Source organism: Schistocerca gregaria, chromosome 2 (assembly GCF_023897955.1).
Source record: "Schistocerca gregaria isolate iqSchGreg1 chromosome 2, iqSchGreg1.2, whole genome shotgun sequence".
Taxonomy (NCBI): domain Eukaryota; kingdom Metazoa; phylum Arthropoda; class Insecta; order Orthoptera; family Acrididae; genus Schistocerca; species Schistocerca gregaria.
This window is the reverse complement of record NC_064921.1, coordinates 358,540,116-358,556,002: the sequence shown is the minus strand read 5'-3', so window position 1 is coordinate 358,556,002 and position 15,887 is coordinate 358,540,116. Positions and strand designations below refer to the sequence as shown.

The window sequence follows — 15,887 nt, the reverse complement described above, 5'->3', positions numbered from 1 at the left end:
GTTGACGCATGTACTATCTAGTACATACAAGGGCATGCACTGTGTTCTAAATCCTCGCAGTTTCGTTAAATAATTTGGGGCACCATTTGAAATAGTGAACCAGACCCACCACTCAATTTCAGAATGCTGTGGTAATCATTCTTCTTCACCTGGCAGTTCCAAGTGGAACTGTAGGAAAGCCTGTTCTCCAACTAAAGTCACCAAATAAACGAACATTCAGACTTAAATATATAACTTATATATTCTTCAGCATCATAAACAGGACTTCAAATTAATGTTTTGCAGAACACAAGATTAGTATTAAAATTGTCAGAGCAGACAATCTTCTCTATGTGACAGATTATCATCCAAAGTCCAAATCAAAAAATTTGATATCTCTGCACAGAGAAGAAGCTGGTTTTACATTGTCATCTGCAATTACACTTTGAACAAAAGTATCCGGGCACCTGGCTGAAAATGACTTACAAGTTTATGGCACCCTCCACTGGTAATGCTGGAATTCTAAATGGTGTTGGCCCACACTTAGCCTTGATGACAGCTTCCACTCTCGCAGGCATACTGTCAATGAGGTGCTGGAAGGTTTCTTGGCGAATGGCATCAATGACGAGAGGTATTGATGTCCATCAGTGAGGCCTGGCACAAAATCGGCATTCCAAAACATCCCGAAGGTGTTCTACAGGATTCAGGTTAGGACTCTGTGCAGGCCAGTCCATTACAGACACATTATTGTCTAGTAGCCACTCCACCACAGGCCATGCAATTACGAACAGGTGCTCGATTGTGTTGAAAAATGCAATCGCCATTCCCGAATTTCTCTTCAACCCTGAAAGAGTGGTTGGAACATCGGAGCCTTTCATTTCACATGCGCCACCCTGAATCGTACAATGCTTCATTCAGTGAATGGGAATTCCAAAGTGCCCTAGCCGCTTGCCCTGATACGGCTCCGGGGCCAGATCACACCCACTGTCAGACGCTCGAACATCTCTCGTTGGACTGCCAGCGACGCCTCCTAGACCTTTTCAACCGTATCTGGGTTGAGGGTGAGTTCCCGTCGTAATGGCAGGAAAGCATCATAATCCCCGTGTTGAGACCTGGCAAGAACCCACTGAAGGTGGACAGCTACAGACCCATTATGCATTTCTGCCGGTGACGCACTGTTCGCTCTGAGCCACAGCTTTATCTTGATGGCGAACCTCTTGCTGTGGTGGAGACGCATCGTTTTTTGGGATTGATTTTTGGTACCCGGTTAACTTGGCTCCCTCATATTCGGCAGCTTAAACAGACGTGCTGGCGGGATCTTAACGCTCTCCGTTGCTTGCGTCACACCAGCTGGGGTGCTGATCAATCTACCCTTCTACGCTGTACCAGGCGTTAATTCAGTCCCGTCTAGATTATGGGAGCCTGGCTTACAGTTCAGCATCCCCTTCCGCATTGCAGTTACTGGAACCCATACTTCACAGCGGGATCCGACTCATCACTGGAGCTTTCTGGACAAGCCCTGTCAACAGCATATTTGTGGAGGCTGGTGTCCCTCCATTGCGGTTCCGGCGCAAATGATTATTGGCCACTTATGCTACACTCGTTTGTAGCTTGCCCGGGCATCCCAATTATCATCTCCTGTTTCCTCAGTCGGTCATCCATCTTCCGGAACGGTGGCCCCGGTCAGGGTGTACAATTGTGGTTCGTATCAGAGCTCTTCTCTCTTTGCTTGAGGTTTTCCCTCTTTCACCTCTTTTACGGGCCGCTCTGCATATACCCCCGTGGTGTGTGCCCCGCCATGCCTTTGGCTCGATTTGGCACAGGGCCCGAAGGACTCAGTCCGTCCTGAGGCTCTTCACTGCCGATTTAGTTCAATCCTTGCCTTGTTTCAAGGCTCTGACTTTGTCTATAATGACGGTTCGATGGTTGCTGGTCATGTCGCTTATGCTCTTACTATAGGGGATCATTATGAACAACACTCATTGCTGGCTGGCTGCTGTGTTTTCACTGCCGAGCTGGTCGCCATCTCTCACGCCCTAGAGTACATCCGCTCCTGCTCAGGTGAGACCTTCGTTATCCATAGTGACTCCCTGAGCGGTTCACGAGCTATCTACCAGTGTTTCCCTCGCTCTCGTCTGGTGATGGCTATACAGGTGTCCCTCCATATTCTTGACCGTTGTGGCCACGCTGTGGTCTTTGTGTGGACCCCGGGCCATGCTGGCATTCCGGGAAATGAAAGTGTTGACATGCTGGCCATACAGGCTGTCGGTGCACCAGCCTTGCAGATTGGCCTTTCGGAGAGTGACCGCAGGTCAGTTTTGCGGCAGAAGGTACTTAGCACCTGGAGTGAAGAATGGCACACCCATCCTTCACCCAACAAACTTTGGACCATCAAGGAGGCTACCAGTGTGTGGCGCTCCTCCTTGCAGGTCTCTCGCAAGGACTCTGTTGTCCTGTGCCAGCTATGCATTGGCCACGCCTCACTGACACACAGCTATTTATTGCACCGCGAGGACCCACCTTTATGTTGCTGCAGGTCAGCTTTGACGGTGGTTCACATCTTGTTGGACTGCCCGGTTTTGACTCCGCTCAGGCAGACGTTTGCGCTGCCTGATACGCTTCCTGCACTTATATCAAATGACGTTGTGATGGCAAATTTAGTTTTCAGTTTTATTCATGCAGGAGGTTTTTATCACTTGATCTAAGTGTTTGTCATTTTTTTGTGTTGAGTCTAGCCTTTGGCCTATGATTTTAGACTGGGGTTTTTTGTGTGTTTCTTGGTGGTTGGCTTTTCTTTTTTTGTTTCTATGGTCAGCCAACCACTGTCACACTCGGTGTGATTTTAATTCCTTTTTTCTGGTCTCTGTGAGTGTCTTTCTTGTCCTGTGTCGTCTCTTGTCATCGCCATTGTTTGTTCTTATTCTTTGTGGGTGTTTAAAGTTCGTGGAAAAAGGGACCGATGGGCCTAGTAGCCTAGTCCCTTCAATCCCACAAACCAACCAACCAACCCTTTATGGAGATTCCAGGATGATTAATTCACCAAGACCACCAGTGACCACCTGTCCTGTTGTCCCAAAGCGTACTTATTCTGTATGTATGTACATTTTTTGAACTATTTATTTTCATTGTATTATCGTGACAAATCCAGTATCATGATAAATGAACCCTGGTGAGTGAATGGATAAATAAATAACTACATGTTAATATATTTTAATTTTTTGTAAACGTTCTCCAACCATGTCATTTCTAGCATGCCAAAACATGTTCATTTCAGTTCCCTAGGTTTGTCTTTCTGGGTGATTTTACTTCAGTCTTTCTTGTTCAGTATTTATTGTAGCCATGTAATCATTGTGCTTTGCTTCTCACTGTATTTCTTGTTTTTGTAATTATTTTCAAATGCCCCATAATTTTCTAGGCAAACATTTATCTTTCATAGATATTATTTGCAGTTTCGAAAATAAATTTATTCCAGCTGTCTCCATTTTATTGCTCCAAGAGATACATTTTCTTTTTTGTTGAAAGTCTTACATTGTGGTATCTTGTAATTGTTTCAGGTGTGTTCCTCCTTCACCGTAGTTATATTCATATCATAATTTATAAATTTTGATTTGTTACCTTTATTACTGTGTTATCTATATCTTATAACTCAAGGACAGCTCTTTCTCTTACTATTTTGATATCATTCCATCCTCATTGTAGTTTCTGGCTCAGTCATCTCATGAGCACATATAGTTAATCTGTTTTCACAATAGCCTTATAACAAACAAGTTAAGTGGGGTAGTCAGAAACAGTCTGAAAAGCTTGTAAGGGTTTAGACTGGGACTCTAGATGAAAAATTATTGTTAAGGAAAAATTTCCAAGTTATTTAACATTGGAATTAGTGATCAGTTTAGTTGCATATGCAAATTTAAGCAGCCTGTCACAGACAACGTCACCAAACTTGTACTACATTTCGTTTTGTCAAATTGAACAAGCCTAGTTTTGCTCACCTAGCTCAAATTCATCAATTCCGAAAAAGCCACATTTTGAACAAATGGTAACTCTTGGATCCAGGATGTCTGTGCATTACTGTATTTTAGTGTGTGCAAGTGTTTGACTTTGCACACACAATGACCTGATGACTAACTTCAGCTCCAATCAACTTGAAAACAGTGCAAGGTATCAGATTTTTTCTTGACAATTGTGTTTTTACCAAGACACCCCCCCCCCCCCCCCCCCCCAGAACACACCTGCAAGCTTTTCAGACTGTTTTTGACCATTCTGTATGTAGTCCGCATTTTTGTAGAGTATTTACCATTCTTACTCCCCTCTTCTCTGAAATTAATATTTACTATTGGTATTAGCATATAATTTATCTATTCATTCATTCACAAATTCATCCAGAGATCATCTCATGGTATAGTATTTGTCATTATAATACTATGAAAAAAATAACTTAAAAAACTCATACACACAGAATAAGTAAATATGCTTTAAGAGGATAGGATGGTTGGGTCAGATTGCCTCTCTATAGGCACTTAGATATGTAAATATATATTTTGTGATTGTTGGTAGTATTACTTTTTATAATCTTATCTTGCTGTAAATTATTTTGTGTGTCTCGCTATATCTGGGATGTGTGTTCACATTGCAGTAGTTGTGGAAGAATGAGACTGTGTCTAAGAAGTTTGTACTCGTAATTTGTAACAGATTACATTCCGATACTATAAGTCCATTTTAATTGCCACTGAAGTCAGATCTAATTTTAGAATTCTGTACCCACCTCAGTTTTCGTGTAGTAATATTTTATGTAAATGCCTGTGGCAACCTATTTATTATATGTATCTGGCAATATGGGATGCTATCACAACAAGACTTTGAAATATAGCAGCAAAAAACTCTGCCTCAGGGGAATTTCTTCTTAAGGACTAGCAGTAATCAGACAACATTGTGGTATTCAATATGCCGTGATAATGCTTTTGCATTTGAGAAATCTCCTGGTGGAACAGTTCTCCATGTTCTGGGAAGAACACCAAATGATCATTCTAGAAATGTAGTCTGTGTGGCATAGTGACATACTATAAGGGTGTATTTGGTTCTTGCATGTTGTCCTTACATGATGTATCCTCAGTTTAAGACTTTTGTACCCAAATTTTATTTTCTTCTTGTGTTCACAATAATAATTGTTATTAGCAAATCCATAATAAGAGTCTTTCTTTTGAGGACAACTGGAACTGATACAAGAGTGTAATGTTAGCTGAGGTGTGGATATACCAAGAGTGTAATGTTAGCTGAGGTGTGGATATACCAACTTAATGCCTAGGGTAATGTATAATTTCTTCTGTCTCCCTTATCATTTAGAAAGCCCACTACTTCACACTACAGTGGCTAGATTGCCATTTCCATCATCATCCTTGTATCAAAGACTACCCTCCTCACTGTTATTATCATGAAATGCTTAAAGAGCGCAATGCTACATACACTATGTGATCAAAAGTATCCAGACACTTCCACTGTTTCCAGCGTGATAGTGAACTGAAAATGTGAATGGACACATACAGCACAAAAGCATACAGGCCGTCCTCATCTGTTGACTGACAGAGACTACCGACAGTTAAACAGGGTCCTAATGTGTAATAGGCAGACATCTATCCAGACCATCACACAGGTATTCCAAACTGCATCAGGATCCACTGCAAGTACTGTGACAGACGGGAGGTCAGAAGACTTGGATTTCATGGTCGAGCTGCTGCTCATAAGTCAAATATCATGTCAATAAATGCAAAATTATGCCTCGCTTGGTGTAAGGAGCATAAACATTGGATGATTGAACAGTCGAAAAACATTGTGGGGAGTGATGAATTACGGTGCACAATGTCGCGATCTGATGGCAGGGTGTGGGTACGGTGATTGCCCAGTAAACGTCATCTGCCAACGTGTGTAGTGCTAACAGTAAAATTTGGAGGCAGTGGTGTTTTGGTGTGGTCGTGTTTTTCGTGGAGTGGTCTAACACCCCTTGTTGTTTTGCATTGCACTATCACAGCACAGGCCGATATTGATGTTTTGAACGCCTTCTTGCATCCCACTGTTGAAGTGAAATTCGGGAATGGTGATTGCATTTCTCAACACGATCGAGCACCTGTTCATAATGCACAGCCTGTGGTGGAGTGGCTACACGACAGTATCACGTCTCTAATGGACTGGTCTGCACAGAGTCCTAACCTGAGTCCTGTAGAACACCTCTGGGATGTTTTGGGACACCGACTTTGTGCCAGTCCTAACCGATGGACATAGATACCTCTCCTCAGTGCTGCCATTCCTCAAGAAACCTTCCAGCATCTCATTGACTGTATGCCTGCAAGAGTGGAAGCTGTCATCAAGGCTAAGGGTGGGCTAACACCCTATTGAATTCCAGCATTACCAATGGAGGGCACCACGAACTTGTAAGTCATTTCCAGCCAAGTGTTCAGATACTTTTGATCACACAGTGTATAACATTCTGGATTTTGTTTAGAGCTTTCAGAATTGCTGTAACAAAGTACTGACCGTATTTAATACACAAACCAACAAAGTTCTTCAAGCTATTACCGTTTTCCTATAATTAGTTGTGGAATTCGGCTTTTAAGGTATATATCACTTACACCTAGACGACTACTTCCAAGTGAAGTTAAATTAGTGATAAGGGAAAATATTTTTATGATATGACATGATTATAATTTCAGTTAGAATTTCAGTTTTGGAATGCCTCCCAGTCTGAAGCCCACTCTTTAAGTTTGAACATGTCTTCCAGGTGCAAATATTTTTGTCTTAAAGAATGTGTGGTGACCTTGAGAAAAATTGTGTCTTTAATTATGTATCATAAAGAAATCTTGAGTTTTAATAATATTTGTTCATATATATATTTTAGGATACAATGGTACACCTGTGATTGAGGTATTTTGAAGTAGTGCCAAAATGGGAGATGATTTAGTAACGTGCTTAATCGACGAAATCTGTCTTGAAGGACTAGATGGCATTACACTTGACGGTATGTTATTTTTTCACCTGTAAGCTCATTCAAATATAAATATCCAGATGTAATTACAAAATAGGTGCCGATGTAAAGTAATACTATATTATCTGTATTATCAGATAAAAGAAAAAGATGGTGTTTACAGAAACATTATGTTTGTGTTGCGTGGGATTTTTCCCATTTATCTGATGTATTTAAATCAACTGTGCATAAATCATATAATCATATGTCTGTAAATTTTAATTAGGAAGTAATCCAAAATTTTAGGAGTAAATGAAACATGCTGTACATAATTGTCACTATTCAGATGGGTGTTCAGGTAGTGTAATGTTCATTTCAGTGAAACATTCAAATAAGTGCCCATTTTCCTGATTGAACAATTCAGTATGGTTTCTAAACAATCTCTGGATGAGATGTAAAGTTGCTATGTCATGGAGTGATATTGTTGATGGAGTAAATTCTTTGGAATTTTGAAGGCACCAAATATAAAATTCTGTGGGCATTTACAACTTGTGCACAAAGCAGACTGCAGTCGTAAGTTTTGAAGGCATGAAAGAGAGGCAGGGGCTGGAGACGTATTGAGACAGAGTTACAGCCTGTCCCCAATTTTATTCATTTTGTACATTGAATGAGCAGTAAAGAAAACCTAGGAGTAATTTGGAATGAGAATTAAAGTCCAGGGAGAAGAAATAAAACTTTGAGGTTTGCTGATGACATTATAATTTTGCCAGGGATGGCAATGTACCTGGAAGATCAGTTGGATGAAATGGATAATGCCTTGAAATGAGATTATAAGATGAGTTTCAAACAAAACAAAATACAGGTAGTGGAACGTAGCTGAATGAAATTACGTGATGCTATGGAAGTTAGATTACGAATTAAGAGGCTAAATGTAGAAGAAGAGTATTTTATTCATGGCTTCAATTTTCAGCAACTGTTGTATACATTTTAACTGAAGACATTGAAATATCCCAAAAACTACACATCATATCAAAAACAGTTATAATTCCAATTTGTTTGTGTCGGAGGGGGACACATCAACAATACCACACTCGACCACCACCCCACCCATGCAGGGTTGGTGGGGGGGGGGGCAACTTTGAAATCTTCAATGGTAACCCCCATTTTTTATTGCAGATTACGATTCTGCAGCAAAGTCTACACATGTTTTGTCTGAAGCATTTTCTTCGTTTTGCTACAGATGGCACTGTAATTGGAGGAATAGAAAGAGTTACATAATCATTATTTATGACATGCTACTTGATGGTTCTTGAATATCCAGTGGCATGAGGGACCCCACCTCCATGCTGCAAGGTTAGGACAGGCCAACATTTCATAGCTTTCAATCAGAAACCGCATTTGCAACATTGTATTCCTATGACATATCGAACAGGGGACTACGTAACGTACCGCCGTGTCTATGTGCGAACTACAATGTGTCATAATAGGCGATCAGAACTCACGTATCATGAAGATTTGGAACAGACAGCAGTAAACGTTACAATATTTGTGCAGTGTGTATTGCCTGCACATCTACCTATCATTTGGAGAACAGATGTGCAAGTGGCTGGAAAAGTGAAATTATCCTGATTAACAGAGAATGTAGGAAAAGCATTGAGATTCCTTTTACCTTGCATACTTAGTGTTTTCCAGAGAAAGCACATTCTCATTCATTTTTTTACTACTTTGTGAATGCCTTCATGTCTGATGGCAGCGTACACACAGACCAAAGGAAACAAAGCAAATGTGTTATAGGGAGAAGCTAATGAAATAGCTGTACTAGCGGTAGTGCACCACAACCCTCAAATAAGCATCCAACAATTACATCACCCTTCTGGTATGTCTTTAGGTAATATTGTTACAATACTGCATTGTCAAAAATATGATCCATATCATGTGTCATTGCATCAAGAACTTGATGGTGCTGATTTCCATAATAGGTATGTTAACAAATGCAAATGACCCCCATATTCTTCGCTAAGGTATTATTTCCTGATGAGTCTACATTCACAAAACATAGTAGTGTTAACCAGCACAACATGAATTGCTAGAGTGTAAACAATACCCACGGGTCATGGAAAGTTGACCATCAGCATCCTTGTTCGGTTAATGTATGGTGTTGCATCATGGGGTACAAACTCATTGGTCCATATTTTATTGATGTAATGTTAAATGGATGCAAATATTGAATGGTTTTGGAACAGGAGCTGCCAATACTACTGCAGGATGTTGTCCCGCACATGCTATAACGTATGTGGTTTCAGCATGACAGTTCCCCATTGCATTACACAATTGGAGCAAAGGGAGTATTAGACCATGTTTACACTGGTTTGTGGATCAAAAGAGGTGGCTCAATTAATTGGCCCACTAGTTCACCGTATTTGACATCATCGGATTTATTTCTGTGGGAATATTTAAAAGATAATGGCTACCAGCAAGTGTCAACAGGCCATGAAGACATGTTCAACTGTATCATAAATGCCTGTGCTGACATTCCTGCAGATACGCTTCTGTCCTGTGTATTATCATTTCAAAAGCAAATTACTATGTGTATTGGCTGCACTACGTTTGAACACCTACTCTAATTGGAAAAGTAGATTAGCATTCGCCTCGAGCCACAGCCACAGTGGTGTATTGAGTAGTCCCCAGTTCGACCTGTCAGAGGAACACAATGTTGTGCATGGTGTTCCCAATCAGAAGTTACGAAATACTGGCCTGTTCTACCCTTGCAGCATGGATGTAGGGTGCCACTTACCATTGGATTTTCAAGGGCCATTAAGTAGCACATCGTAAATTACGGTTGTGTACCCATTACTGCTCCTCTGATTACAGTGCCATCCATGAAGAAACAAAGAAAATGCTTCAGACAAAACTTATGTAGATCTGGCCATAGAATCATAATTTGCAATAAAAATGAGGGTTCCCAAGGAAGATTTCAAAGTTACCCCCACCATGCACCAACGGGGTGGAGTGGGGAGGGGGGGGGGGGGTTGAGTGTGTTATCATTGGATGTCCCTCTCTGAGAGCAACAAATTGGGATTATAACTTTTTTTCATCTGATGTGTAGTTTTTGAGATATTTCAGTGTCTTCAATTAAAATGAACACCGTATATTCCAGCCCCCCCTCCCCCCCATGAACCATGGACCTTGCCGCTGGTGGGGAGGCTTGTGTGCCTCAGCAATACAGATGGCCGTACCGTAGGTGCAACCACAACGGAGGGGTATCTGTTGAGAGGCCAGACAAACGTGTGATTCCTGAAGAGGGGCAGCAGCCTTTTCAGTAGTTGCAGGGGCAACAGTCTGGATGATTGACTGATCTGGCCTTGTAACACTAGCCAAACCGACCTTGCTGTGCTGGTACTGCGAACAGCTGAAAGCAAGGGGAAACTACAGCTGTAATTTTTCCCGAGGGCATGCAGCTTTACTGTATGGTTAAATGATGATGGCGTCCTCTTCGGTAAAACATTCCGGAGGTAAAATAGTCCCCCATTCGGATCTCTGGGCGAGGACTACTCAAGAGGATGTCGTTATCAGGAGAGAGAACACTGGTGTTCTACGGATCGGAGCGTGGAATGTCAGATCCCTTAATCGGGCAGGTATGTTAGAAAATTTAAAGAGAGAAATGGATAGGTTAAAGTTAGATATAATGGGAATTAGTGAAGTGCGGTGGCAGGAGGAACAAGACTTCTGGTCGGGTAACTACAGGGTTATAAACACAAAATCAAATAGGGGTAATGCAGGAGTAGGTTTAATAATGAATAGGGAAATAGGAATGCAGGTAAGCTACTACATACAGCATAGTGAATGCATTATTGTGGCCACGATAGACATGAAGCCCATGCCTACTACAGTAGTACAAGTTCATATGCCAACTAGCTCTGCAGATGATGAAGAAATCGATGAAATGTATGATGGGATAAAAGAAATTATTCAGATAGCGAAGGGAGACGAAAATGTAATAGTCATGGGTGACTGGAATCAAGAGTAGGAAAAGGGATAGAAGGAAACATAGTAGGTGATTATGGATTGGGGGGTGAGAAATGAAAGAGGAAGCCATGTGGCAGAATTTTGCACAGAGGATAACTTAATCATAGCTAACACTTGCTTCAAGAATCATAAAAGAAGATTGTGTACACGGAATAAACCTGGAGATACTGACAGGTTTCAGTATGATTATATAATGGTAAGACAGAGATTTAGGAACGAGGTTTTAAATTGTAAGACATTTCCAGGGGCAGATGTGTACTTTGACCACAATCTATTGGTTATGAACTGTAGATTAAAACTGAAGAAACTGCAAAAAGGTGGGAATTTAAGGAGATGGGACCTTTATAAACTGAAAGAACCAGAGGTTGTACAGAGTTTCAGGGAGAGCATAAGGGAACAATTGACAGGAATGAGGGAAAGAAATACAGTAGAAGAAGAATGGGTAGCTTTGAGGGATGAAGTAGTGAAGGCAGCAGAGGATCAAGTAGGTAAAAAGACGAGGGCTAGTAGAAATCCTTGGGTAACAGAAGAAATATTGAATTTAATTCATGAAAAGAGAAAATATAAAAATGCAGTTAATGAAGGAGGCAAAAAGGAATACAAACTTCTCAAAAATGAGATCGACAGGAAGTGCAAAATGGCTAAGCAGGGATGGCTAGAGGACAAATGTAAGGATGTAGAGGCTTATCTCACTAGGGGTAAGATAGATACTGCCTACAGGAAAATTAAAGAGACCTTTGGAGAAAAGAGAACCACTTGTATGAATATCAAGAGCTCAGATGGAAACCCAGTTCTAAGCAAAGAAGGGAAAGCAGAAAGGTGGAAGGAGTATGTAGAGGGTCTATACAAGGGCAATGTACTTGAAGACAATATTGTGGAAACGGAAGAGGACGTAGATGAAGATGAAATAAGAGACATGATACTGAGTGAAGAATTTGACAGAACACTGAAAGACCTGAGTCAAAACAAAGCTCCAGGAGTAGACAACATTCCATTAGAACTACTGACAGCCTTGGGAGAGCCAGTCCTGACAAAACCGTACCATCTGATGAGCAAGATGTATGAGACAGGCGAAATACCCTCAGACTTCAAGAAGAATATAATAATTCCAATCCCAAAGAAAGCAGGTGTTGACAGACGTGAAAATTACTGAACTATCAGTTTAATAAGTCACGGTTGCAAACTACTAACGCGAATTCTTTACAGACGAATGGAAAAACTAGTAGAAGCTGACCTTGGGGAAGATCAGTTAGGATTCCGTAGAAATATCGGACACGTGAGGCAATACTGACCCTACTACTTATCTTAGAATCTAGATTAAGGAAGGGCAAACCTACATTTCTAGCATTTGTAGACTTAGAGAAAGCTTTTTTCAATGTTGACTGGAATACTCTCTTTCAAATTCTGAAGGTGGCAGGGGTAAAATACAGGGAGCAAAGGCTATTTACAATTTGTACAGAAACCAGATGGCAGTAATAAGAGTCGAGGGGCACAAAAGGGAAGCAGTGGCTGGGAAGGGAGTGAGACAGGGTTGTAGCCTCTCCCCGATGTTATTGAGTCTCTATATTGAGCAAGCAGTGAAGGAAACAAAAGAAAAATTTGGAGTAGACACTTAAATTAGTAAAGGAGTTTTGCTATATGGGGAGCAAAATAACTGATGATGGTCAAAGTAGAGAGGATATAAAATGTAGACTGGCAATGGCAAGGAAAGCATTTCTGAAGAAGAGAAATTTGTTAACATCGAAAATAGGTTTAAGTGCCAGGAAGTCGTTTCTGAAAGTATTTGTATGGAGTGTAGTCATGTATGGAAGTGAAACATGGATGATAAATAGTTTGTACAGGAAGAGAATAGAAGCTTTCGAAATGTGGTGCTACAAAAGAATGCTGAAGATTAGATGGGTAGATCACATAACTAATGATGAAGTATTGAATAGGGTTGGGGAGAAGAGAAGTTTGTGGCACAACTTGACTAGAAGAAAGGATCGATTGGTAGGACATGTTCTGAGGCATCAAGGGATTACCAGTTTAGTATTGGACGGCAGCGTGGAAGGTAAAAATCGTAGAGGGAGACCATGAGATGAATACATTAAGCAGATTCAGAAGGATGTAGGTTGCAGTAGGTACTGGGACATGAAGAAGCTTGCAAAGGATAGAGTAGCATGAAACCAGTCTCAGGGCTGAAGACCACAACAACAACAACAACAACAACAACAACAACAACATATTCCAGAATAAAATTTAGTTATCAGTTGAAAATACAGAGTGTACATGAAGTCCAGGAACACTTTCAATTATGTATTTCACAAGAACTGAACATTGTACGGATGTCATACATATTGCATTTTGAAGTGAAACTCTGATTGCCGTACTCGTCTGAGCATGACATGATCGAGTGTGGTAGTCGCTTCCCGTAGTCTCTCCCGGAGCTCTGCTACATCACGTGTAGAGACAGTACATACACCAGATCTTTAATGTGTCCCCATAGAAAAAAAGTCATACGGACTGAGATCTGGTGATAGGGGAGGCCATTTCATGAAACAGCTGTCCCCTTTTGTAGGACGGCCAATCCATCGATGCGGCAGCTCTGTGTTCAGGTACTCCAATTTGAATGTTTTCATAGACATCTTCTGTCGCAGGACTTTCCACACTGTCATTGGAGCCATTTTGAGTACACGGGATGCACGATGCACTGATTTCCTTGGACTCTTTATGAATGTCTCTCATACACACTCCACATTCATTTCACTGACACCGAGATGTCTGCTTCTCATTGGTAAGCACAGGCAACCCATGATAATGAATTTGTTGTGCCGGTGGTAAAAGGCTTTCCTTGTTGGTGGCTTCGTACTGTACTTGGTTCTAAACATCCATTGAACAGCTGTGGCACACTTGTTTTTGTCGAACTCCAACACACAGAAAGCTCGCTCCACACCTGAACTCACCATGTTTGTGACTAGTGATGACTATCGGCAAAAAACCGGTGACATACCACAGCTTGACTATAAGAAGACATTGATTTACAGGACACACGAGGTATTGAGGATCATTCTCTTTTGTAAAAGAGGGAAGGGTGGGAGATAATTCTAGCTGAAGAGCAAGTACTGTGATAAACCTTTTTTCTTTCACCACTAGGTGGGAGTTGTCAGTGAGAAAAAGTGTCACAAATGTTTGAAATTATGTCAAAAGTTTGTTGCAAGTTAGTAAGCGCTCTCATTCTCAAGGTAGGTAGTTCTTACCCACACAGCAATTATTTCCAGGCAGTAAGTGATATGGTTACCAATTTTGCTTGAAGTCAGTCCAATGTTTTAGGAGATGTGGAACAACTTTGTAGCACATATTACATTCACCTTACAATTACAGATAATACACCAAATGAAAGAGAAGCACAAACAGTTTTTCTTACAATTATTCAGTGTGAACACCAATCACACCTCGAGTCAATAGGCGAGTTGTTCCAAAACCTTGATGAATGTGTCAGGAGTAACTGTTGCAATAACACTGTTTCTAAAGTCAGATAGAACGGCTGGTATTGGAGGCACATACACATGATCACGTCAGATCATGTGTGAACATGGAGGTCATGCATAAAATGCTGTGTCAACCGGACCCTTGCGCCCAATCCACCAGTCGGATACAACGTTGTTTAACCAGTCGTGTACTGAGTTGAGCAAGTGAGGCAGCACACCATCTTGCTCCCAAATAATGATGTGTTGTTCATCTTCTTCCCATTGAGGCATGGGCTATAGCTGTAGCACATCAAGATAAGAAACATCAGTTATAGTTGATTCATCGAAAAAGAAAGGCCCATAAACTTTCCGTGGGTGTAATTCTTGGGGCTAAGTGTGAAAGACTCACACTCATTCAACTCATTTTTCAGTCACTCTTGGTCATTCGATACTCTTCCCATTGTGCACAGGTACACAAACAAAACTGTTTGAGTTGCTCTTTCATTTGGTGTATTATTTACAATTGTAAGTAGAACGTAATAAATGCTACAATGCCTTAAAACCGTTATGTTCATTTTGAAACACCCTGTATGTATGAATTTAGATATCAGTGATTTTTTTGGGTGTCTCCCATGTCTGCCCAATTTTGCCATTACACAGTCTCAGCCTTCCCTTTTATTGCAGTTTCAGTCTTCATTTTGTATTGTTGTAAGTTCTATCTGTTTATTATATGCCATAAAATGTTGTGAGAGTGTTGATGAAGGAAACAACAACTTAGAGAGATCAAATTGCGTTGATCCTCCTTGCCTATCATCCAGATCATAATTAGAAATTGCCTTTCGGTATACTATTTTTGACATGTTGTAATATGTCTCTGATGATGGCAGTCTTCCTTCCCCTTTTCCTGTATTCCCTGCTATTGTGATTATTTGTGCATCATGACCCCACTTAAAGCATCTGTCCATGGAGCATCCTTCTGTGTGTTACTGGAATCATCTCTTTTATTTGTAGTGTGTCTACTATATTTGTACCTTCTCTATCTTCCACGACTCCACAATAGTGAATGACGTATCTAGTTAGCAACCAACACATTCCTTTCCTTTTCTTCCCTCTCCCTCTCTCCACCTCTCCCTCTCTCCACCTCTCCCTCTCTCCACCTCTCCCTCTCTCCACCTCTCCCTCTCTCCACCTCTCCCCCTCTCCACCTCTCCACCTCTCCCTCTCTCCACCTCTCCCCCTCTCCACCTCTCCCCCTCTCCCCCTCTCCCCCTCTCCCCCTCTCTACCTCTCCCCCTCCCCCCCCCCCCAGATATGCAAATTCCCTTTTCTCAACCTGAGTCAGACATCTTGTTTGCGGATGTCACATTGTTGTTGTTGGTGAGGGATGGTGACCCAGTGACATGACTGGTTTCGGCCTATTTGCCTCTTGTTTGGATCGCTGTTCCATGTTTTACCTTCTGGAGTTGTAATCCCTTATTTCCATT

General features: G+C 41.3%; 1 protein-coding gene across 1 annotated transcript in view; it reads left to right on the top strand.

The window, feature by feature from the left end:
- The window catches only part of LOC126337063 (general transcription factor 3C polypeptide 1), a 333,645-nt gene that overhangs the window by 2,992 nt on the left and 314,766 nt on the right, over positions 1-15,887 (top strand). The window contains exon 3 of the mRNA XM_050001392.1: positions 6,866-6,985. Coding sequence (XP_049857349.1) covers positions 6,913-6,985 — 73 coding nt within the window. The 5' untranslated portion in view covers positions 6,866-6,912. The remainder of the gene's footprint in view (positions 1-6,865; positions 6,986-15,887) is intronic.